The following is a 21,808-nucleotide window of genomic DNA, read 5'->3' as shown; positions in this document are numbered from 1 at the left end:
CCTGCATTACCTTACCTCCTACCTCCTACCTCCTACTTAGGAGAAGTTGTAGGTATTCACTTTCAACAACAACAACAACAACGGCAGCACCAACAACAGCAACAGCACATGTGGATTTGGTGCATCTGCGTGTTGAATTGAGTGCTTTCGCAATAATCATGACGGCGGAGATTCATCCGTATTTGACGGAGCCGGATTTGATTCTGCTTCGGAATTTGTTTGAAGACAATAACGACAGCGAGGACTCTGGGGCAGCAGGACCACAAGACAGCAAACACGACATACAACCCCATGGCCACGGCGACAGCGAGACGACGACGACGACCAGTACACCATCACAACCACAAGAGAGCCTAGATGAGCACGACCGAGCAGCTCTTCGACGTCTCAAAGCGCTCAACGACCCGAATGACCCCCAATTCCAACCCACCGTCTTCGTAACCTGGGATGACAAGGACATTCACCCTCTCCTAAACGAGTACATTGTGCGTCCATATGCGCGAATTGCATCTCGCATCGTCCGACACCCCACCGATGTCGTCTTTCTCACACATATCCTGCTCTACTTCACCGTCAACCTCCCCAGCGCCATCTGGCTCTTTTACCGATTTTCCTACCTCCACGGCATCGCACACGTGGCCTTCACATTCTGGTGCACGGGAGGTTTCACCTTGATGATGCATAATCACATTCACAATAATGGCGTATTATCCCGGAATTGGGCTTGGCTGGATTGGACGTTTCCGTACATTCTAGAGCCCTTGATGGGTCACACGTGGGATTCGTATTATTATCACCACGTCAAACATCACCATGTCGAGGGCAATGGACCCGAAGATCTCTCTTCTACCATCCGCTATCAACGCGACGACGTGTGGAATTTCCTGCACTATGTCGCTCGTTTCCTGTTTCTCATCTGGCTCGATTTACCGCTGTATTTCTTGCGCAAAAACAAACCTCTTCTGGCCTGGAAATCTTTCATTTCGGAATTCGCCAGTCTTGCGTTTTTCGCCTTTATGACGACGAAAATCCATTTCCAAGCTGGCATTTTTACCTTGATTATCCCTTTTTGTCTCCTCCGTCTCGGCCTCATGATCGGCAATTGGGGCCAACACGCCCTCGTCGACGACGTGGACCCGACGTCGGATTTCCGCTCAAGTATCACTCTCATCGACGTACCCAGTAATCGATTTTGTTTCAACGACGGCTATCACACTGCACATCATTTGCATCCTCGTCGGCATTGGCGGGAGCAACCCGTACATTTTTTGCAGTCGAAGCATCTCTATGCGGAAGGAAGGGCGTTGGTGTTTCATAATATTGATTATTTGATGTTGACGTGGGCGTTGTTGAGGAAGGATTATGCTCGTTTGGCAGACTGTTTGGTTCCGATTGGGGAGGTGCAGAGGAGCATGAATAAGAGGGAAATTGCGGATTTGTTGAGGAGTAAGACGATGGCGTTTTCCGAGGGGGAGATTGCGGAGAAATTTGGGAAAGGTAGGACGGCGACGAGGAGTGGAAAAGGAGGTGGTGGTGGTGCAAAAATTCTTCGTTCGGCTTCGTCGGCGGCGGCGACGTGGAAAAAAGCTGTGGTTGCGAGGGTTTCGAGTTGGGTTCCTGCTGCGTTGGGTGTCATGGCCATGGGGCCTGCGGGGGTCGAGGCGGAGGGTGTGAGATCGAAAGTGCAGTGAGTTTACTTTGGTGTGTGTGTGAGAGAGTGTGAGAGAGAGAGAGAGAGAGAGAGAGAGAGAGGAAGTGTGAGAGAGAGAGAGAAAGAAAAGACGAGAGATATAGATATAGCCAGCCAGCCAGCCAGCCAGTCTAAAACGAGACGTCCAATGTCTACAGTCTTCCTCTACGCCCTCCTCCTCGTCAAAATCACATCCAATCCCTCCTGCCTCACAGCCCAAGAATTCCACACCTCCCAATTCCTCTCGGGATCCTTCAACTTCATCTCATACCTCATCACCAGCGCCGGAACCAACTTGGACATTTCCAACATGGCAATATTCCTCCCCAAACATGTCCTCTTCCCCGCACCAAAAGCCAAAATGTGATGATCCATATACTTGACCTGCTCCTGCTCCGCATCGTCGCGGAGCCATCGATCGGGATTCCATTCCTCGGCATCCGCGCCAAAGATGCGGGTGTCGCGATGGAGAACCCAGGGGTTGATTCCGATGATCGTGCCGGGTGGGATGAAGGCTTCGCCGATTTGGAGACCTTGGGCGGGAGTGATGCGTTCGAGTGGTAGTGCGAGAGCGGGGTTGAGACGGAGGGCTTCTTTGATTACTGCGTTCAAGTATGGCAGGACTTGGACTTCGGACAAAGTTGGTAAAGGAGCAGTTAGTTTTCCGTTGTCTTTTGCTGCCTCGAGCTCGTGTTGGAGCTTCGTCAGAGTCGTGGGGTGCTTGAGAAGGTAGTAGAATATGGCTCGTGCAGTGGAGGCGATCGTGTCGGAGCCTGCGTTGATGTTGATGAAGAGGTAGGCGAGAAGTGCTTGATCCGTGACGATTTCCGGCTGTTCTTCGTGGAGTCGGAGGAAACGGGAGAGGAAGTCTGGTTTGCTGGGCAGCGTGCCATTCAAGACTTTCTCGTTCAACTCGGAATCCTTGAGGCTGGTGTGTTGTGTAGCGCCTTCGTCACCCTTGCCTTCCAGCCTTTCTTGCAGACGACGTTGGCCGAAAGCAATGATTGGGTTGACTTTGCCCTTGACAAACAGCTTTTGGTACAGAGGATTCTTGTATATCCACGTGTCCAGCCAGGGCATCTGACCCAGCACTGAACAGCGATCAAAGTTCGCTCCGATGGAAGCGGCAATGTTCTCGACATCCTCGCCACGTTCCATGAATCCAAGACGTTTCGACAACGTCAGTTCGCCAATCACATCAAACGCATACCTGCTACCACATCAGCGGAATCCGTCAGTGATATGATCATCTTGACCTACCACTGCAGCCATGTGCCAAGATCGCATGTCTTTCCCGTCTCTGCGAACTGTTCATCGAGTCTGTCCAGGAAAACTGCAGTCGTCGAGTCTATCAGTGGCTCAAACTCAACCAGCGTGCTCAGACTATATGCGTTTGCGACGGGTCGTTTCATGAGAGCATGTTGCTGCTCGTCGGTCGTGAAGACCAGAGAGGCCGTTCGCTTCCCGTGGACAATGTTCTGCCATACGGAGTAAAAGTCGGACTTGCTCGCCTTGACGGATATGCCATATATCGTGTTAATGACATCTGGCATGGAGATGCTGAGGCAATTCGGGCCAATCCGAACGATATCGCCGTGTTGCTTGTGCAGCCGGAGATAGGTGTCGTGAGAGTCTCGTCGCCAGACCACGATGAGGCGGTACAAGTCGGTGAATTTGGCCAGCCAGGGGCCAGGAATGCTGCCATGTTGTTGCCAAGTGAGGACAGCGTAGACAGCAGTGCAGGAGAGGACGATTAGGAGGATGGCAGAGGGCGACAGCAGGAGACAGTCGATGAGAGAGAAGAGGGAGTGGGCCAACATTGCTGCGACTGTCCACAACGGACTGTGCTGGGAGAAGTACTAAGCTGTAACCTGACCTACCTTACCTCCTACTTCTAACGCCATTCCGTCAAAATTTGACGAGTCGGCTTTATCAAAGTGTTCCGCTCTCGCGGAGCAGCAGAGAACTGGGTCAACGCATTTTCCCGTCGAGCAGTTGGCGGAGAGGGGGATGCAGCAACAAACGCGAAAGAGTAGGTGCGGCTGCGTTCCGCTCTCACAGCATAGACTCCGCGCTAGCAGGGGTCGTCATCGAACTCGCTTCGACTTTTTTGTCCTTCCACAACTGCGAGAGAGCGTCAGTATACCGTCCATCAGCAATCATGGCCGCCACCACCTTTCTGCCCGCCCTCAAATCGGCGCCGCACACCTTCCTCCAACCAACTCTCCCCCTCTATACCGATGCCGTCGCATACCTCAAAAACATCCTCGATCCACTCGCTGAGGACATCAGCACTGAACAGCAACAACGCCTCAAAGAATCACGCAAAAAACGGAAGAGAGGTCAAGCCGGCGACGAGGCAGTCCTACGCCTCAAGAAAATTCACACGGATGGCTTCGGTGTCGAACAAGTCTGGGAACAGGCGAGGAGAGTAATTGATGCCGCAACGGATGAGGTTGAGCAGGAATATGAGAAGCTACAGGCGCAACGACGACTGCAAGAGAAAGAAGCCGAATTCGAAGATGCGCAATCAGAGCAAGAGGACGATGACGAGGCTCTGGGCGAGGAGGGCGTAGACTTTGAAGTCGAGGGCGTCGACGATGGCGATCAGGAGTACCATTCGGATAGCGATGACGAGGAAGCAGCGGAGGATGAGCTCGACTTGGACGGCGATATGCATGATGACTTTGACGAGATGGCCGAAGATGAGGAGGGCGCCTCGGAAGAAGAAGAACCAGCTGCCGAGTTCGTGGCAGATAAGTTTGGTCTCAACGATGGTTTCTTCTCCATCGACGAGTTCAACAAGCAGTCCGAGTTTCTGGAACAGCAGGACGTGAGGGGTGAGGAGGATGTGGGCGAGGATGACGAGGAGATTGACTTCGACGCGGATCCAGGAGCGCAGGCCTCGGCAGGGGCGAGTGGCAGCGCAGAAGTGGATGACGAGGAGAGTGAGGACGAAGAAGATGGACCTACCTTTGGCGACCCTGACGCAGAGAGTGAGGACGAAGACGACGATGGCGAGGGTGTCGGAGATATGGACGCGATAGGAGGCATGGGCAACACCAACAGCGTCATGTACGCCGACTTCTTCGCCCCACCTGCACAGAAGAAGCGCAAGAACAAGAAAGGACGACCGAACCCGCACAATTTCCCGGAAGCATCCAACACTGATGGTGCAGCTCAAGATGATTCGGCAGAACCAGAAGAGATGCAACGCACAATGGATGCAGTACATCGGGACCTGTTTGAAGAATCTGACGAGGAGGAGGAAGAAGACCAGCCCGAGGAGCTGGATCCAGCTGACCCTCGTTCTCGCCGGTCAGCCCACGAACGCCGCAAGCTGCAGCTGCAAGAAGAAATCCGCAAACTGGAAGCCGCCAATGTAGCAAAAAGAGACTGGCAATTGTCTGGTGAAGCCCGTGCAGCCGATCGGCCGGTCAATGCTCTCCTCGAAGAAGACCTGGATTTCGAAAGAGCCGGCAAACCGGTACCAGTCATCACTGCCGAAGTCAGTGAAGACATTGAAAGTCTGATCAAACGCCGCATCCTCGCCTTTGACTTCCAGGACATACTCAAGCGTCGCCCTGATGATCTTGCGACAGGAAGTGGCAAACGTGGCAAGCTCGATTTCGAACTAGACAACACCAAGAGTAAAAAGAGTTTGGCAGAAGAGTACGAAGAGGAGTACTCGCGTCGTACCGACCCCAATTTCGTGGAGGTCAAGGACGAAAAATTCGCAAAAGAGCAAAAGGAGATTGAGACACTGTGGAAAGAAGTCTGTGGACAGCTCGACAGTCTGTCATCGTGGAACTTCCGACCCAAAGCTGCAGCTCCACAAATGGACATTCGCGTGGACGCGCCCGCCATCACGATGGAAGACGCTCGTCCCTCTGCAGGTGGCGAGATTGCGGGCGCCAGTCAATTGGCGCCTCAAGAGATTTACAAAGGCGGCGAGGGCAGCAAGACTGACAAGTCTGAAGTGGTAGGCAAGTCCGGCCTTCCTGCTGGAAGAGAGGAATTGGACAAAGACGAGAGGAAGAGGAGAAGAAGACGTGAGAAGGAGAGAATTCGAAAAGCGACAGGGAACCCTCAGAGCACCACGAATGGCAAGCCCACGGAGAGTAGAGCGAAGAAGGAGAAGAAGAGTATGCTAGGAGATCTCAAAAAGGGTGGAGTCAAGGTCATTTCGAATAAGGGAGTCGTGACTGATGTGGAAGGAAACGAGGCACGGAATACCAGTGGGGGGCAAGGCGCTGGTCGATTTAAATTGTGAGACGGAAATCATTCTGTAAAGCAGTCATACTCTTCGACCTGTTGATATCCGTAGTCTGATCACGACGAAACTCATGATCAACTCTGCTTTTCAATACATGCGCAAGCTCATCGAATCCATCAGAGGCTAGATGCCTAGGAACCACTCCACTCCACTCCACTCATGCTCCCGCACATGATCTTGATAATGAACACGACGTGGGCGTTTAAGATTTTGATATCGAAGACTGCAGCAGTACATCTAGGTGTCATCATGGGGGAGAGAGAGAGAGAGAGAGAGAAAGTCACAACTCAACCTTTCAGGGTAGTTAATCCCTCCAAATGCTGCATATCGTATAGTATGGTATCTCACAATAGAGAAAAAAAAAGAGGTAAGGTATCTATCCAATCGCCCAAGTTAATCGCCTAGATACCTTAAGTCACGAAAATCATATACCCCCCATCACGAACCACCACCACCATGATCAGCCTTGGAATACGACATGCCTCTCACCCCACTCGCCACGGGAACCTCATCATGAGCATCCCTAATCCCCTGAAATTCCGTCGGCGGCGGAAGCCCAGCAACACTTTCCACTCTCTGATCCGCCTCCATACCCGCCGCCTCAGCCTTTCGAATTCCCCTCGCGCCAGGAGTCAAATACAGCGCATCAGCCGTAACCAATTCCTCCCCACTCGGGGGTTCCCATTTCGCACTTTTGCGAGGCGGAACATGAGTAATATACATCGTATCGATTTCCTCCAAACTGCGCCCTTGGTGTTCTTCGAGAAAAAAGTAGACAAGAGGGATGGAAAGGGCGCAACACGAGGCGAAAATGTAACCGTATTGAAAATCAATGGCGCTGGTGATGAAGGGGGAAAAGAAAGAAATTAAGAAATTCCAGATCCAATTCGATGAGGAGGCGAGGCCCATACACATGGTACGGTAGCGGGTTGGATAGAGTTCTCCGACGACGACCCAGATGACGGGGCCCCAGGTCATGGCGTAGCCGGCGATGAAGAGGCAGGCGAATACTATCATGGCGGCTCCGGCTTTGGGCGTGTTGGTGGGTGTGGTTTGGTCGAGGGCGAAGTGTCCTACTGAGGAGAAGACCATGAAGCACATGAACATCCAGGCTGCGCCCCACATGAGAGCGCCTCGACGACCGGCTTTTTCGATTACGTAGAGTCCGGGGAAGGTGAAGGCGAAGTTGACGGCGCCGAGAATCATGCTGGTTACGTAGCTGTTGCTGAGGCCTGTGGCTTCGAAAATTGTGGTGCCGTAGTAGAAGAACTGTGGACGTCAGGTCGGTCAGTGGGGTGAATTCCAAAAAAAAGAGAAGAAAATGACAGGACGAAACTTACAAAGTTGGCTCCAGTCAATTGCTGCAAAGCTTGCAAAGACACTCCTAACAGCGTACGGTATGCCATTCGAGGGCCCGTGAAAATCTCATACCACTTGTGCTTGCCGCCTCCAGCGAATTCGGCATCGAATTTAGCTTGAATCTCACGCATCTCACGCTGAACTTCCCAGTGACGCGTTCCAACACCATACGAGCGAGCAATCGTGGTGCGAGCGCGTTCGATATTGTTATGGCGATAATCCCATCTCGGGCTCTCCGGAAGGAAGCAGATTCCAGTAATCATAAGCACTGGAGGGATGAAGCCCACGCCCATAGGGATACGCCAAGCGGACGCATCATCATTGGCTTCGGTGCCGTAGTTGATGCAGTATGCCACGAAGATGCCGAGCGTGATGAAGAGTTGGTAGCAACCCACCATGGCACCTCGGATGTGGCGCGGTGCCGTCTCGGATTGGTACATGGGGGTGAGAACGGATAGACCACCGACTCCGAGACCCGCTACCCATCTGCCCAATGCGATTTGGTACCATTTGTTGCTGGATGCCATTTGGATTACGACTCCCACGCAAAACATAAGATTCCAGCAGATGATGCATACTTTTCTTCCAAAGCGGTCGGCTATGGGTGCTGAGCAGAGCGCGCCAAACATTGTGCCAATGGATAAAAGACCAACAATCGTTCCTGACACGGCATCGGTGAAGCCATATGTTTCTGGTGAGTCGCCTACATTGTGGAATCGTCGTAGGAAATCAGGCATCTCCAGAAATCTAGACGTCGAGTCAGCCATTGTGCCACACCTCTTTTTTCGTTTTTGTTCCATCCCACGCTCACTCACCCACTGATCTGACCAGTATCATATCCGAAAATAAAGCCTCCAATGCTCACAATGGCAGCCAAGGCAAAGGTATATGGTCTGAACAACCGGACCTTTTCTCCTCCTTCTCCTCCACCTCCATGGGCAGCTACCCCATCTTTCTCCAGATCCCCACTACCATGGGTCTTTTCCACCGAATTCTTTTCGAACCTGTCTTCTGGAGAAGTAGTTCCCTCGTGTCGCGGTGTGGTCGCACCACTCTCCGTCTTCTGAGTTCTGCCACCCAACTTGAATCGATTCATGGCGGGCGTTTACAGCGTGTGGAAGAACAAGAAAAAAGACTGTAATGAAACTAGCCTATGCACACTCCACGGGTGGGGGAGGGGAGGGGAACTTTTTGGGGACGGATGCAACATATATGATGATGATGAGAGTTTTCCATCTCGGTGGATGGAAGGATCCGGCTGGAGTCGATCCCCCCAAACCTGGGACCCAAAAGTCCAAAAAAGGATGCAATTGCTTCGTCATGATTTGTCCATGTTGCTCTCTATGCGCACCGCGAAGAGCCGAGGGGGGGGGGCGTGCACGTGTACGCGGTGTGGTGGTACTGGTGGAGTCTGGTTATGACTGATGATGATGATGTATTCCGCCCTCTGATGAGTAAGGTGTACCCATCCATAGAGGTACCCTACCAACTACAGTACATTACCCATCAGGAACCTACGCAGACGACGTCAGTTGGAGCTCTTGGCTCTCGGCTCTACGGCGGTGAGGGAAGGGCTTGAAGAAGCTTGTGATTGGGGCTTGGTGATGATGGAACAGGACGTGAACGGGATTAAGCGAAACGATGGATTGTTTGAGTGAAGGATTCAGGGTATTTTTCTTAGGTAGTCTTCTAACCGAGAAAACGCCCGTCCATGGAGAGAGGTCGCGTGCGTGAGTGAATGACAAGTACCCACGTACAGGTATGTGGTCAAGGCTTTTTTTTTGTGTCTCGGCAAGCGGCAAGCGGCAGAAGCAAAAAAGAAGAAATATAATACAACGTCATCTCTATCAAAACCTGGTCATATCGATCGGTACGACACTGCCGACTACCTCCGCGCCGACTCTCTCTGTCTCTTACCACTCACTTACATACACACTCTCTCTCCCGTATACAGACCATTGCGGGAATATCCATTCATACCGCCTATATCATTCCAACCTACCTAGGCAGCGGTCCGTCGCGCCAAAGGTCAAAGTCGTCCGATGCATCGAACATTCCATTACAGGTACACCATACATGAATAAGGTACTATCACGGTCTATACTTGACCGACCTAACCTACCTTACATACCTTGACCGACCTATTACCTCTACGCAATGCACCAGCACTTTCATTTTCACACTCTGCATCTGCAACGTTGCATCGCTTCGCGTATTATCAAGTCCGTCCGTCCGTCTATCCGTCCCTCCGTCCCTTCCGCTATACTGAAGCCAACCTACCTCCTACCTCTACCTCCGTATCTTTAGGTACATGTATCTTCCGCTTCTTTATTTTACGTAGCCCGTAAAAAGTCCTAAAACTACTATACGAGATAGATACCGCCTCAGATACCGCCTCAGATACCGCCTCAGATACCGCCTCAGATACCGCCTACCCCCTACCCCCTACAAGAAATTCGGTCTAGCAAGTACATACATACATACCTACATACATACATACATACGTACATACCTAACCTCTTACCTCCTAAGGTAGGTAGTATCCATAAAAAAAAATTGTTCTCGGGACATGTACGCTTAAATGAGGTATATACGAATACGGAGCCTGCAACAATACTTGATACGAACGATGTCGACCTCGCGCGCTTTCTCCGTCTTCTCCGATGCCGAATGTCCCGATGCCGAATTTGCGAGAGCTAGGAGGTACCTCCTAGGTAAGGTAGGTAGAGTCTTTGGGAGTGTTATATGTGTATATGTACCTTACTTTGCCTTGCCTTACTTTGTCTAAGGGAGAAGTCATCTACTACATGTACCTACATGCATCTAGTTAGTTGGGACAGCACTTTGGAGACTTTTTCTTTCTACCAGAGCTGTGCTGGGCGGTTGCGCACTCCTGATTGAGGATAAAGGTAGCACAAGGTAAAAGCAGAAAAATGGAGATTCGAGCTATATCTATCTGTACTGTGGCCCATCTCCTCCTCCTCCTCATACAATCTGTACGAATGCGTGTTCGTCGCATCCTTGGTATCTTTGAAACTTCAACTCCTAAAACTCCCGCATCCGCTAACTCTGAAAGCAGATCTTGCAACACATCAGAACTTCAATTATTACTTCCTAGCAAACCTCACATCCAAAGCACGCCTCCGACACCTGCCAAGATCACAAAAGCCGTGAGCAACACTTCTCTCGATCCACGAGCGGAAATGCTGCTATTCGCGGTATTGGATTTAGCCACACAAGAACCACCATTCGCAGTGTGTGAAGCGCCAGCTGTGATTTTGACGTCATACTGGTAGTAGCCAGTGCCGGTGAGATTATAGGATATGGTCTTGCTGATGGCGTCGCCTGTATTGTAGTTGGCAGCGACCACCGTTACCACGCACAAAGCGGAAGACTCGGCCGAATTGATGGCACAAGACTCATGCATGGTTGCGCTGGTCTCGCTGTACACGGCTGGGGTTGCATTAGTACACAATTCATGGATAAGATAGCAGATGACGGAGGGTGCCAAACCGGGTGTGGTGGCTTGATAAAAGTTGGGCCCTTCTGTAATGGTTGCTTTCTGATGATATAGATCAGCAACTTGCACTCTGTGCTTCGACGCGAGGCCGCAAGATCTGTCTAGCTTCTCACCTCTCCATTTCCACCGCCCGGGGCAGAGGTCTGCGAGACCACATAGGTCGTCGAGCCATTGCAAGCATTGGCGACGGAGGCCGCCCATTGTGCGTTGGGGTCCATATTGTCGATGAACAGCTGCACCGAGTCTGCAGCTGATGCGGCGACGGCATAGCCGACCAGCACGAGCCTCGCCCACGATAGAATTCGAGCCATACCTCCGTCTGCTCTGGTGCGATGGTGAAGTGTGAGGTTTTGTTGCGAATGTTTCTTCTCGGAGGTCGGCGGATGATAATGGCAGGTACGCGCCACACCAACGGTCTTGTTTTAAGAAAACTGGGAAGGTTCAATCGCTAAAGTGCGATGTGCACCAGGCCGAAGCATGGTCGTTGAGAAAGCAGCGTGCCTTATGATAGTGGAGATCATCCATCAGTCCATAAGCAGGCAGAAAGATGGGATGGAGAGAAGTCCGGTATGGATCTCATGACAGCCACCTTGGCCTCACGGTATGCCATAGACAGTAACTTCTGCACGCCTTCACGAATGATGAGGCCGCGATGGATCCCATCTCTGCGTCTCTACACACAAGCGAGAACGCAGGAAAGGCGCCAAGTGGGTGCTCGACGGATATGAGATCCGCGAACCCGTTTGGAGAACCAACAACGGCGTCTCGTCTTGCTTGCTCCTGTTGGGTGGGAACGATTTCCCCCGCTTTCGTTCTTATCTGCTCGAGCCCGACCTCTGTTTTTTTATGTATACAGAATGTATTGATATGAGCTCGGCCTGTGTCACAAACCTGTCAAAGCTGATCGCGTGGAGAAGGAGACAATGTGAATCCCTGTCCACCGCTCTTCCCAAAATAGTTCTAGCGCCAACAAGGATATATGATTTTCATTTGCACATAGCAAAGCAAGAAATGGGGCATGGAAGCTTCCCAACCACGCCTCACCATTGCATCCTTCTATACGAAAGGGAGCCAGTTTCGTCCCAATACGGTGTATCCAATACTTTCTACTGACCAAATACGCTATAGCTATTGTTAGTAAAAAATTTCATTAGGACTTCTCTCCGAGTTTCTGGCCAAGTTTTAATATATACCTTGCGTGCCTAAGTTTCCAGACATTCAGGAAAAAGAAATATCGAGATGATGGGGCTCTCGCAGAGTATCTCTCTGCCTAGCCACGCCCGACAGGTCCACGAGCGAGCGAACTTGTTCGGTTTATAGATGTGAAGAGGCGTGGAGAGAGCTAGGCTCGTAAGGCTATAACCGACGACGCACATGAGCCCCGCGGCACGCACTTGAATCTGGGCTAGCTGGCTCGCTCTAGGACTCGAAGGATGTCTTTCCTTGTCTTATTGTTCTGTTTTGTTGGGAATTATGTGGAGTATGAGCTTCTTTGGGTAGTTGTAGAAAGGCTAGAAAATGGAGTCGTTCTGTATAGCCGGGTGTTGACCTTCTTGAAGGATCGTGACTTTGCCACGCATGCGGCAACTTTATTTGTGCGATAGTCGTGTCATATCGACGACCAACGTCTCAAACGCATCATACCGCTTCAAGTAGCGGGCACTTTTGCGATACATTTTGAGCGTCCAGTAGCGAGAGAGGGAAGACTTCTCGGGGGGCAAGTGCAGTAGTGTCGTCGGCTCGCGCTGTATTGTAGACGGAGGCTGCCACGCGGGATCGAAACATAATAGTCGGCGGTTGTTGTTGTCCGTCCTGTCGCGTTCTATTCCGACGATGGTTATGCTGTGACCTGGCCGTTGGAGGAAGATAGGCGAGGCATTCGTCTGGACGATGACACTACTAGTGCTACTACTAGTGCTGCTTGAAGAAGAAGATGAAGATGAAGAAGCTGGAAGTTTTCGTTGTTGGTCTGCTTGCCAAGAAGAAGAAGAAGAAAAATGTTGCTCCGCGAAATCCAGCAGTTGAAGCCAGGCGGTTTTTCCAGTAAAGGCATGTCCTGTACAGGGGATATCCAGACTGAGGAGTAGTGCTTCTGCCTTTTTATGGCTCAAATCCCATCAGCTCTTTTGTTTCTTGTCTTTTTGAAACTCGAGATCTTTTTCTTTTCTTTTCAGCAAGCTTGGGGAACTTACTCACCTCAGAAGTCCCAATATGCTTCCTCGTCCCTCTAATCCCCCCGGTCGCAATTCTGCCATGCGAATTAAATCCCATATCCCACGCACGCTCAATCATATCCTGCAATTCCAGCACACTGGGTCCCCTCTTCTCATCGGACCAGGGGGGAAGTTGGCGTGTTGTTGATTCCAGTAACGGGGAGAGAGAAGACAACAGCATTTGAATATTCCGATATCCGCAAAAGTGGCCTCCCTCGTGTTTGTGCTTGGTCACCTGTATCACAGAAGGCGTGCACAGATATGCGATGTGAAGGCTTTTTTCATCGTGCTCGAGCAGGTGTGCGAGTTTGGGGATCACGGCCTCGAATATGTTTTGGTGATTTCCTTGATTCACTAGTTGGGCGATTTTGGGGGGCATGCGCTCTTCAAAGGCATGGCGTCCCAGATGACGTTTCTGTCTCACATGTTAGCGATTTACTGTGTCGCCGTCTCTGGTAAAGAAGAATATAGGAGAAGGAGAGACTGACACCCAGCCGGTGAATGTCGCCATGGTCTGCCGACATGTTGCGGATGTGTGCAGGTTATACCTGTACGCCAGTAGTATATCGACCTCGCATCATGGATCCGGCTACCTTAGTCACAGGCAATAATGCCAGAGGAGACTGCAACTAGGTAATTCAAGTGAGGCGTATGAGCTTCAGCGTCAGCCTCGCTCGCACTGCCACACAAAGAAGAAGGAGCAGAGCCGTTTGTCATAATACGAGAGCCACAGCTGACGTGGCCTGGCTGAACTGACTGCGCTGGTTCGAGAGCAGTCATTGGTTGTAAGAGCAAACATGTTGCATCTCCAGCGCTAGCGAGAGTCAAAACGCCAAATACAGCTCGAATCAAGCACCACCAAGCTTTCTGCATGATGCTTGTTTCTCTCTCTCTCCTCCCTGCGAGGACATGAGAAAGCTGCACGTTGCTGATGAGGCATTATGATTACATGCGTTTGTGGCTGAGCTTGCACTTGCACTCGCACTTGCCTCTTCCTCATTTTTCTCCTCGTCTTGTCCCTCCGTCCTGATTGTGAGATTCCAGAGCTGAGCTTTCATTACCTACTTCTTCCAAACAATCAACAGTGAACCTCGAGCTCTGTCTGCTTCATCAGTTCTTCACCTCAACCAGCCCGACTGATCACCTTTTCCACAACAAAACCAACCCAAGCAAAAATGTCTGCTCAAGCCGACGTCGAAATGCAATACCAAGCACCGACGCAGATGGATCCAGCTGCGACGAGCGATACCAGCTCGACAGCCCAAGTGAGCTTCATTTCTCTGAAGTCGTCTGTCTGTCTACCATTCTGACATGCTTTGCAGAAGACTTGTGCGAAAGAGCAGCCGAAGCGTACATTTCTGGGCATGCGCGGAGGTGGGATCATCTGTAAGTCGATGTCGACTGGTTTTGGCTGCGCTGCTCGCTCGTGCTGACCACCGGACTTACAGTCGATTTGTGTGCTTGCTTCATCTGTTGCGAGTGTATGGAGGGTTGCTGTCATGCCGTTGACGATTGTTGCTGCTGCTAGAGAATCACCACAAAGATCTCGTAGGCAGAGGAGAGAATGTGGAATTCAAGCACAGCTTGAGTACTTCGGCAGACTCGTGAGGCACGTCGTGGGTGTGACTGGCTAGGTAAGGGCATATAGTTTGGCCAGGGTATGGCATCAATGTATACCACCAGCTTTTCCCCACTGACCTTATCACCTCGCGTCTCTTGTAGTGCTTCTTTTGATGCCCCAGATCTTATGCATAATGCATGTGGCATTTTAGTGTCCTCCGCTCACATCTTCTCCGCTAATGCAAGATATTGCGGCCCTAGAACGAGACCTTCTGGCGGAGTCGGCCTCACTTCTGTCTCGAAGATGCACTCCTTTGACTCCTAGAACTCCAAGAACAATTCCGATCGGACACCTGCTACCATGGCAATCGGCTATACCAATCGAGGAAGTGAATCCATACGTGCCGGTACCTTTCGGCAAATGAGGCCGAAGTTTGGGTTCGCCATCTTGTACACAATGCTGCTACCTTAGTACTTACGTATGTTATCGGCCATGGAATCATTCGCAGACTGCCTCAGGTCCAGGAGATCAGAGCTGAGCGGAGCGGAGGGGAGCGATTTGAACCAGGAACAGCAGCGTACCATTCTGCGACGTATTCGCAGCGGCTAGTGATGCGTGTTTCCCATGTTGACCTATGAAGAGCATGTCTTCCAAGGCGATATCAAAGCGAAATGAGCCGGTTTCCGGTCGGCGGTATATCTTGGAGGTTAGTGTAAAGAACGATTGTCGATGGCGTCGGGGATGGAACTGGAACTGGAGAATTCGGAACGGAGAGAAGATACCGACCGGTGGCACCCGCACCGCCACATCCCACACCAGCCTCTACATACACGAAAAATGTGCCGAGGTTGTTATCGGGAAACGGATTCCATGGCTTACCTATCCATCCAGGAGGGACATGTTGACACACATACCTCTTACATACACACACCCAGGAGATTTTTTCCTATTCCTCATCTTCACTTCATTGTCTGCTATATATTTCATTTAGAATTTATATAAAGATAGTACTCTTTCAAAGGAAAGCATGTCGCAGAAATATTCAGACATCATCGTCACGATTCAAGACGGCATAGGCACTATCAAGGTAGGTCACTTGTTCATATCGGACTGATGCGAGAGGGATATATATATTCAGAAGAACCGACCGCTAAGATATATGTATCACTTTCATACATACAGCTCAACAGACCCAAGCAACTCAATTCCTTTGGCGGAAGTCTTGTCGAAGATACGATTGCCGCTCTCCGCGAATTAGACAACCACCCCGACACCACCTTCACCGTCATCACCGGAGAAGGCCGATTCTTCGCTTCCGGAGCAGATGTCACAGGAATCGCCAACACACCTTCAACTTTCCAAAATGACGGCCAGAAGAAGATTTTCTGGATGCAGAGGTTTGCTGTGGGAATGGAGCTCGTCCGGGCGATGATTGATCACAAAAAAGTTCTAATCACGGCCATGAACGGCCCCGGTGTGGGCGCGGGTGCTGCGTGGTTTCAAGGCTCGAGCGATCTGTTGTATGCGGTTGAAGGGACGTGGTTACAAGTGACGTTTTCGCAAATGGGATTGGTTCCTGAGAATGGCAGTGCGGTGAATTGGGCGCACAGTATGGGTTCGCATCGGGCGAATGATTGGTTGTTGTTTGGAGGCAAAGCGACAGTGGAGGAATTGAAGGAGGCTGGGTTGGTGAATAAAATTTTCCCCAAGGAGAATTTTCATGCGGCTGTGCATGCGCATTTGAAGGAAATGTTGAGGGAGAGAAGTGGGAAATCGATGATGGAGATGAAGCGTTTGTCGAATAAAGCTACGCGTGATGCGAGGATTTTGGCCTTGTATGATTCGATGGATGCTTTGGCGGAACGGTTTGTGGAGGGTGAGCCGATGGTGAGGATGAAGGCGAAGATGGATGAGCTTGCTGGTGAGTACCTTATTTATTTAGGGTCATTTTGTCGTGCCATGCTAATTTTGTCTCAGCGAAGAGAGAGAAACGTTCGTCAAAGATGTAGAAGATGTGAGAAGACACATAGATACCTCTGTGACAGCTACAACGCCAGTTTGCATGCGATATCGGCTTTTGAATAATTCCAGGTTCATATACACCCCGCGTTACTTCCCAAGCAGTTTCCTTCACTTGCGTCGTTGAATTGCCTCAAGTTCGACAAGATCTCCTTAGCCTCTAATCTGATCTTAGGTGTCCATGGAATCTGCAGGATCAGTAGCATAATGTTTTGAACTTACCTACCTGTACCTATATATCCCAGCTAGCCGAGGTCGGAGTGAGCACACATCGCCCAACCCTACCTACCTAAGGTATAACAGCAACAACTCCCAACTTCCTCCCATCCAAACTCAAGAAACGAAAAGAAAAATATATTACAATTGAAAAAGAGCAATGGCACGAACAACTCCCACCCCCTCAGAAACCACCTCCCTCTTCCACACCATCGAACACGATTTCCCATCCTCCTCCCTCGGCCCCAACAAATGGTACATTCTCCTCCTCGCAGCCCTCACAGCAGGTGGCCATCCAGGCAAAGCCGCAGATCTTTACACATATCTCATCTCCAGCAGACCCGAGTTTGAGAAGTCTGAGCAAAGACAGAATTTGATGAAGCGGTTGAGAGAAACTTTGGTCAAATTGGTGCCGATTGTGGGAGTGGTGAAACCGCTCGAGGCGGTGTTTTGTATTGCGGAAATTGAACGGCCGGAGGATCGGGATGGGAGTTTTTCGAGGTGAGTTTGTTTGTTTTGTTTTTTTTTTTTTTTTTTTTTTTTTTCAAGATTCTCGATCAAGTTTGCTCGGGTTGGAGTGGCGAGCAATATACTACCTATTATCCGACTTTTCAAAAAAGGTCTTCCTTGAAAACAAAAGAACGCATGCATTTGCTGATGACATCCTCCACACAGAGAAAACTGGTCCTCCGGCCCCCTCAATTCCCAACGCGGCTCGGCCTGGCTCGCCCAAATTTACCAACACAACCACGCCGCCACCGAATCCGTCCTCTCGCACCACAAAGACTTTGAATGGATCTCGCGTGAAATCACCTACGGGCTTTTCTTATCCGATCACACGATTCTGGGGCCTGTGGAGACGGAAATTGTGGTGCTGGCGGGGATTGCGATGCAGAATTTGCCGCGCGAGACTGGGTGGCATTTGAGGGGGATGAGGAGGATTGGAGTGGCTATTGAGGATGTGGAGTTGGTGCAGAGGTGTGTCGAGAGGGTGGCCGAGTATTGTGGGTTGGTGTTGGATCGGATTCCGAGGGTGGCGGATGTTGAGCATGAGGTTGCTTTTTGATGGGGGCGGAGGGGAGGGGAAAGGAGGGGAGAAGAAAGCTGGCTGTGGTGTAATCTTGGGTATGATGATGGTATACCTATGTACCAAGCCGTTCTCAAATGCGCGTCCGATATAGAAGTTTTTGATGCCCAGACCAAGCACTGCTCGAGGAACTGTAATCTTTGTTGCTGCCGCCGATGGCTTGTGCGGCTTGGACTTTCCAGGTTAGTGAAATTCATCGGATTGGAGACACCAACAGCTACTCGAGTGGGCTTCGTCTAATTTGGAGCGCTACTTTGTGTCTTCAACGAGGGCGAGCTTTCAGAAATGACATTGACAAACCAAGCACCATTGTACCCAGATTTAGGTATGACTTCAAATAGGATGGAGTTGCCCACCCGAATTCGATAGGTCGAAGCTTAGTGTCCTCCGCCTTCTTTCTCAAAGTCGTCGTCGAAACCCCACATATAGACATTTTAACATGGCATTAGCAGGAAGCTGGATTGTCGACCAAGCCCCCAACGATCCTTGCACGGTAAAAGTGAAGCAAGGGAAAGCTTTGGCTGAAAGGCCGTCATTCACACATAGAGTTTCTCTACCCCTTCTTCTGGAGCCGTGAGGATGAGCGTGTACCAATTGTCGGTGGCTTTGGGGTCTTGGCTGTACTGGCCTTCTTCTTAACGGGCTCTTCGGCTTGAGGCGGTTCGGCATTCTCGTGCTCCTTCTTGAGCTTCTTAGTTGGTGGTGGAGATTCGTCCAAGTCAAGACCGCCGCGCTTGTCTGATATCTTCTCAAGAGCCTTGGCCTTGTCCTTGGCTGCACCGGCCGTCTGTTTAGATCTTTCTTCTTCTTCTGGCCTCGATGTCCCTCCGCCGCTGGCACGGTGCCCGAGCACGAATGCCACTTTTTCCATGTCGACAGCAGCCCAGTCATGACGGTTCCGGATTTCCTGTATTCTCGAGAAGAGCTCATGGTACTCCTTTGGCGTGTACTTGATCGGCCTGTCCCAGCCTTTACCCTTTCCTTCTTCCCAGAAAGTCCATCGGAAAAGTTCGTCAGAAAAGAAAGGCACAGTGGACGGAAAGGCGACACTCAGGAGTAGACTGGCAGTGGCTGGACCAATGCCTTTCAGCGTCGACAGTTGTTTCAGAGAGGCTTTCAGCTTCTCTAATGTGCCGTCAAAGGACGAGAACGCAGTGGCCGTGGTCTTCTGCACGGTGTCTGGTGGATTTGACTGTACAAGCTGTTTGAGCTTTGGACGAAAGGTGCCATGGCTTAGCTTCCAGTCGACCAGAGAAGCGAGTTCGCTTTTGCCTAAGTGAAGCTGTCCCTTCTCCTTTCTCGCTGTCACCGCCTGTGGTATTGTGGCATATCGTAGGTCTTCATAGTCGTATGCTCTGGATGGCACGACTTGCGGGTAGTACTTCAGAGCTTCTACAAAGGCTTCTCTCGTGATGACCTCTATACGGCACTCTGCATTCAGTGACATCGTGATTGATAGGTACAGGTACAGGTATACAGGTATACACCAGGGTGTACCTAAGCTCAAACGCGACGCGAACCACTCTACGCGAATCCCTGTCAGGAGATCGACACAGATCCACAGTCGACAGCAGTAAGTTCCACTAACAACGCGCTCCCGCCCCGCTCCCGCCCTGTCAAGCTCACATTGCCTGCCACGATGATCACTTCCCTCTTCTGCGCTTTGCGCACCACAACCTTCACCACCACAACCACCTCAGAATTTGAGTCACCTCAAGCACTGCAGAGGTTACAACCAAATGGTCTGAACACCCCCAGCGACAACACTCACTTGCACATTGACGCGGCTACATGTGATCCGACAACAGCTACACACATTGGACGTCCCACACCCTTGTCACACTGCGCGCCGCCTACAGGTAGCTCTAGTCGACTATGTTCAAATCTACGGCCGACTCGAAGGACGAGTCCAAGTCCAGGTCGAAGTCAGTCTCCGACCACCAGCAACGTCGTCGCCGACTCTCCTCGATGACTACGCCAAATCCTGCTAGCAAGGCCTCCGTAGTGACTGAGAGCGAGGCAGTTGTTGCTCGTCTTGTCGCGGAGCCCCAGCATACGGCTTCACGTGTTCTTGCAGCGTCACAGTCGCTGCCCAGCACACCCGTCAGATCTCGCCACCTCGGTGAACTCACCACCACAACCTCCTCCACGATCGAATCAAAGCTCGGCAACTCTCGTCCACCCTGCCTGGCCCAGTACGGTTCAGGTCGGACAGAATCTGGCACATCTTGGTCCAGCGAGAGTGGTGCGGTATCGCCCAAGGCACGAGCTCGTGAGAGCGATGACAATAGGCTCAGCATTAAGAGACGCAAAGTGAGCGAAGATGCTCAACAAGACGAGTTGCAGTATGATGAAGACGCCAGGTTTCCGAATAAGGTCAGTGGTCTCGCGTCAGGCTACGCGTGAGAACATGCCTACTAAACCCCTTAGGCCTTTCGCACTGCCGAAGACGAGATCTCTTCCAAGAATGCGCAGATTGTCGCTCTTCATCAGGAACTCGTGAACGTTAGAACTGGATACGAACGCGCAGAGTTGAAACTTCGTCAGGATCTGTTTTTTCGCCATACACTAGATCAGGAGCGTGCCGCGCGCGACTTTGAAAGGGAGCGCAAAAGCATGAAGAGAGTGGTCGATCACCTCAAGAGCTCCCATAAGGAAGATATGGAGAGGCTTGTGAAGGAATACGAGGATGCATTGCAGACCGAGTGGATTTCCTACCAAGATTTGGTTTCCCAAGCGAATGAGGACAAGCGGCAAGCCCGAGAACGGGAAATTACCGCGTTTACTCACGTTCGGAGAATGCAAGACATGGTCGAGCACACGACCATGATTTCGAACCTCTTGGAGGGCGACCTAGTGGAATTGCAGCGTCTCGATAACGAGGTAGGTTTCTGAAGATATGGTGATGACGACTCTTTGGCGCTGGCTTGCTATGGTAGCAGTATAAGTATTGGCGGTCTTGATGCTGACGAATTGTTAGGAGGCTGCTGAACGCCATCGGGACAATCGAGGGGAGCCGCCTTCGTACGAGTCTCTTCAAGACATGAGGGGCTATCGCACCCCGTATGAGGCAAACAAACATCAGGACGCGGGCGCCATGGCCATTGGCCACGTGAAGGCAGTGATTCTAAGCAACTTCATGAGCGATCTCGCAGGCGCCAACCGCACATCTCTCGCTTTGCGCGAACACGAAGACCCGTCGAAGGTGTCTGGCGCAGGTTCTCACCTGTTTCATACCGCTGTGCTAGCATTTGTCACTGCATGCATGCAGTTGAGCGCGTTGCTCGACCGAGCTGTCGAAGGCAGACTGGATCTCGGCAGTATGCATACCCAATATGGTGTCGACCAACTTCCCAGCTGGAAACTATCAACGCTACTGAGCATATCAGAGGCCTCTCGCGGAGCTAAGAGCACTGCAAAGCTTCCGAAGGTTGCGGAACTTGGTCTACCAAAGGTCACGGTCAGAAGCACGACCACAGACGACAAGGAAGCTGGTATACACCCAACTGATGGCACTCCAGCGTGGGATCCGGCTTCTGAGAACATGCCGACAGCGCACAATGCTGATTCAAGGGACCTGAGTTCCATCGTTGCAACTGCTGATCTTGTTGCGGAGATGATCTACGACCTTTGTACCCACACCTTTGCTGCTTTGGACGTCAGGGAGCACAGCTCCCAAATTTTGTACAACAGCAATTGCTCACGTTTGGGAGTTTGGCTACGACTAGCAGATGACACACTCCTGAAAGCGCTTACGCACAGACTCGAGGCAGAGGCAGTGTTTGATCTCAAGGAGATGCGCCACCATGGTCCGCTTACCAGAACGCTGGAATGCAGCAAGTGTAAATCCGAGCACTGTGGTGGCTA

The 21,808-nt window shown here is 51.2% G+C and overlaps 10 protein-coding genes across 10 annotated transcripts; 5 read left to right on the top strand and 5 right to left on the bottom strand.

The window, feature by feature from the left end:
* The first annotated feature begins 35 nt into the window (after positions 1-35).
* On the top strand, positions 36-1,752 carry SEPMUDRAFT_152242 (uncharacterized protein). Its single transcript, XM_016907325.1, has one exon. It carries the CDS (start codon positions 159-161, stop codon positions 1,689-1,691), a length of 1,533 nt encoding a protein of 510 aa, XP_016756748.1. The 5' UTR covers positions 36-158; the 3' UTR covers positions 1,692-1,752.
* A 31-nt stretch (positions 1,753-1,783) lies between these two features.
* Positions 1,784-3,519, bottom strand: SEPMUDRAFT_152241 (cytochrome P450). The gene is made up of 2 exons (XM_016907324.1): positions 2,951-3,519; positions 1,784-2,900 (listed from the first exon to the last, which is right to left on the bottom strand). The coding sequence occupies exons 1-2, from the start codon at positions 3,508-3,510 to the stop codon at positions 1,856-1,858; spliced, it is 1,605 nt and encodes a 534-aa protein (XP_016756747.1). The 5' UTR covers positions 3,511-3,519; the 3' UTR covers positions 1,784-1,855.
* A 332-nt stretch (positions 3,520-3,851) lies between these two features.
* SEPMUDRAFT_74431 (Mpp10 protein) lies at positions 3,852-5,963 on the top strand (the record flags this gene model as incomplete). The annotated part of the gene is made up of 1 exon (XM_016910065.1): positions 3,852-5,963. The coding sequence occupies one exon, from the start codon at positions 3,852-3,854 to the stop codon at positions 5,961-5,963; it is 2,112 nt and encodes a 703-aa protein (XP_016756746.1).
* Positions 5,964-6,292: 329 nt separating this feature from the next.
* SEPMUDRAFT_152240 (Sugar_tr-domain-containing protein) lies at positions 6,293-8,490 on the bottom strand. Its single transcript, XM_016907323.1, has 3 exons — positions 8,141-8,490; positions 7,307-8,072; positions 6,293-7,235 (listed from the first exon to the last, which is right to left on the bottom strand). Exons 1-3 carry the CDS (start codon positions 8,419-8,421, stop codon positions 6,405-6,407), a joined length of 1,878 nt encoding a protein of 625 aa, XP_016756745.1. The 5' UTR covers positions 8,422-8,490; the 3' UTR covers positions 6,293-6,404.
* A 1,780-nt stretch (positions 8,491-10,270) lies between these two features.
* On the bottom strand, positions 10,271-11,365 carry SEPMUDRAFT_152239 (uncharacterized protein). Its single transcript, XM_016907322.1, has 3 exons — positions 10,959-11,365; positions 10,839-10,887; positions 10,271-10,778 (listed from the first exon to the last, which is right to left on the bottom strand). Exons 1-3 carry the CDS (start codon positions 11,154-11,156, stop codon positions 10,450-10,452), a joined length of 576 nt encoding a protein of 191 aa, XP_016756744.1. The 5' UTR covers positions 11,157-11,365; the 3' UTR covers positions 10,271-10,449.
* Positions 11,366-12,391: 1,026 nt separating this feature from the next.
* SEPMUDRAFT_167008 (uncharacterized protein) lies at positions 12,392-13,582 on the bottom strand (the record flags this gene model as incomplete). Its single annotated transcript, XM_016908271.1, has 3 exons — positions 12,392-12,941; positions 13,042-13,473; positions 13,547-13,582. 3 exons carry the CDS (start codon positions 13,580-13,582, stop codon positions 12,435-12,437), a joined length of 975 nt encoding a protein of 324 aa, XP_016756743.1. The 3' UTR covers positions 12,392-12,434.
* Positions 13,583-14,233: 651 nt separating this feature from the next.
* SEPMUDRAFT_121396 (uncharacterized protein) lies at positions 14,234-14,666 on the top strand (the record flags this gene model as incomplete). Its single annotated transcript, XM_016901685.1, has 4 exons — positions 14,234-14,323; positions 14,381-14,444; positions 14,507-14,539; positions 14,611-14,666. The coding sequence occupies 4 exons, from the start codon at positions 14,234-14,236 to the stop codon at positions 14,664-14,666; spliced, it is 243 nt and encodes an 80-aa protein (XP_016756742.1).
* Positions 14,667-15,592: 926 nt separating this feature from the next.
* On the top strand, positions 15,593-16,725 carry SEPMUDRAFT_152237 (ClpP/crotonase). The gene is made up of 3 exons (XM_016907321.1): positions 15,593-15,706; positions 15,802-16,540; positions 16,597-16,725. Exons 1-3 carry the CDS (start codon positions 15,647-15,649, stop codon positions 16,626-16,628), a joined length of 831 nt encoding a protein of 276 aa, XP_016756741.1. The 5' UTR covers positions 15,593-15,646; the 3' UTR covers positions 16,629-16,725.
* A 94-nt stretch (positions 16,726-16,819) lies between these two features.
* On the top strand, positions 16,820-19,236 carry SEPMUDRAFT_136741 (uncharacterized protein). Its single transcript, XM_016902795.1, has 2 exons — positions 16,820-17,355; positions 17,530-19,236. Exons 1-2 carry the CDS (start codon positions 17,015-17,017, stop codon positions 17,918-17,920), a joined length of 732 nt encoding a protein of 243 aa, XP_016756740.1. The 5' UTR covers positions 16,820-17,014; the 3' UTR covers positions 17,921-19,236.
* SEPMUDRAFT_145208 (uncharacterized protein) lies at positions 18,495-20,636 on the bottom strand (the record flags this gene model as incomplete). The annotated part of the gene is made up of 2 exons (XM_016903095.1): positions 18,495-19,372; positions 20,627-20,636. 2 exons carry the CDS (start codon positions 20,634-20,636, stop codon positions 18,495-18,497), a joined length of 888 nt encoding a protein of 295 aa, XP_016756739.1.
* Positions 20,637-21,808: the final 1,172 nt, after the last annotated feature.

Source organism: Sphaerulina musiva (genome assembly GCF_000320565.1).
Source record: "Sphaerulina musiva SO2202 unplaced genomic scaffold SEPMUscaffold_12, whole genome shotgun sequence".
Lineage (NCBI taxonomy): Eukaryota > Fungi > Ascomycota > Dothideomycetes > Mycosphaerellales > Mycosphaerellaceae > Sphaerulina > Sphaerulina musiva.
The sequence above is the reverse complement of the archived record's forward strand: the minus strand, read 5'-3'. Positions and strand labels throughout refer to the sequence as shown.

Coding starts and splice junctions, on each gene's coding strand:
- SEPMUDRAFT_152240 (XM_016907323.1), bottom strand. CDS start 8,421: ATGAATCGATTCAAGTTGGGTGGCAGAACTCAGAAGACGGAGAGTGGT. Junction 8,073..8,140: donor GATACTGGTCAGATCAGTGG/GTGAGTGAGCGT, acceptor CTCGACGTCTAG/ATTTCTGGAGATGCCTGATT. Junction 7,236..7,306: donor AATTGACTGGAGCCAACTTT/GTAAGTTTCGTC, acceptor TGACGTCCACAG/TTCTTCTACTACGGCACCAC.
- SEPMUDRAFT_152239 (XM_016907322.1), bottom strand. CDS start 11,156: ATGGCTCGAATTCTATCGTGGGCGAGGCTCGTGCTGGTCGGCTATGCC. Junction 10,888..10,958: donor CGGGCGGTGGAAATGGAGAG/GTGAGAAGCTAG, acceptor CTATATCATCAG/AAAGCAACCATTACAGAAGG. Junction 10,779..10,838: donor TTATCAAGCCACCACACCCG/GTTTGGCACCCT, acceptor ATGCAACCCCAG/CCGTGTACAGCGAGACCAGC.
- SEPMUDRAFT_152241 (XM_016907324.1), bottom strand. CDS start 3,510: ATGTTGGCCCACTCCCTCTTCTCTCTCATCGACTGTCTCCTGCTGTCG. Junction 2,901..2,950: donor CTTGGCACATGGCTGCAGTG/GTAGGTCAAGAT, acceptor ATGTGGTAGCAG/GTATGCGTTTGATGTGATTG.
- SEPMUDRAFT_136741 (XM_016902795.1), top strand. CDS start 17,015: ATGGCACGAACAACTCCCACCCCCTCAGAAACCACCTCCCTCTTCCAC. Junction 17,356..17,529: donor CGGGATGGGAGTTTTTCGAG/GTGAGTTTGTTT, acceptor TCCTCCACACAG/AGAAAACTGGTCCTCCGGCC.
- SEPMUDRAFT_152237 (XM_016907321.1), top strand. CDS start 15,647: ATGTCGCAGAAATATTCAGACATCATCGTCACGATTCAAGACGGCATA. Junction 15,707..15,801: donor ACGGCATAGGCACTATCAAG/GTAGGTCACTTG, acceptor TCATACATACAG/CTCAACAGACCCAAGCAACT. Junction 16,541..16,596: donor GAAGATGGATGAGCTTGCTG/GTGAGTACCTTA, acceptor ATTTTGTCTCAG/CGAAGAGAGAGAAACGTTCG.
- SEPMUDRAFT_152242 (XM_016907325.1), top strand. CDS start 159: ATGACGGCGGAGATTCATCCGTATTTGACGGAGCCGGATTTGATTCTG.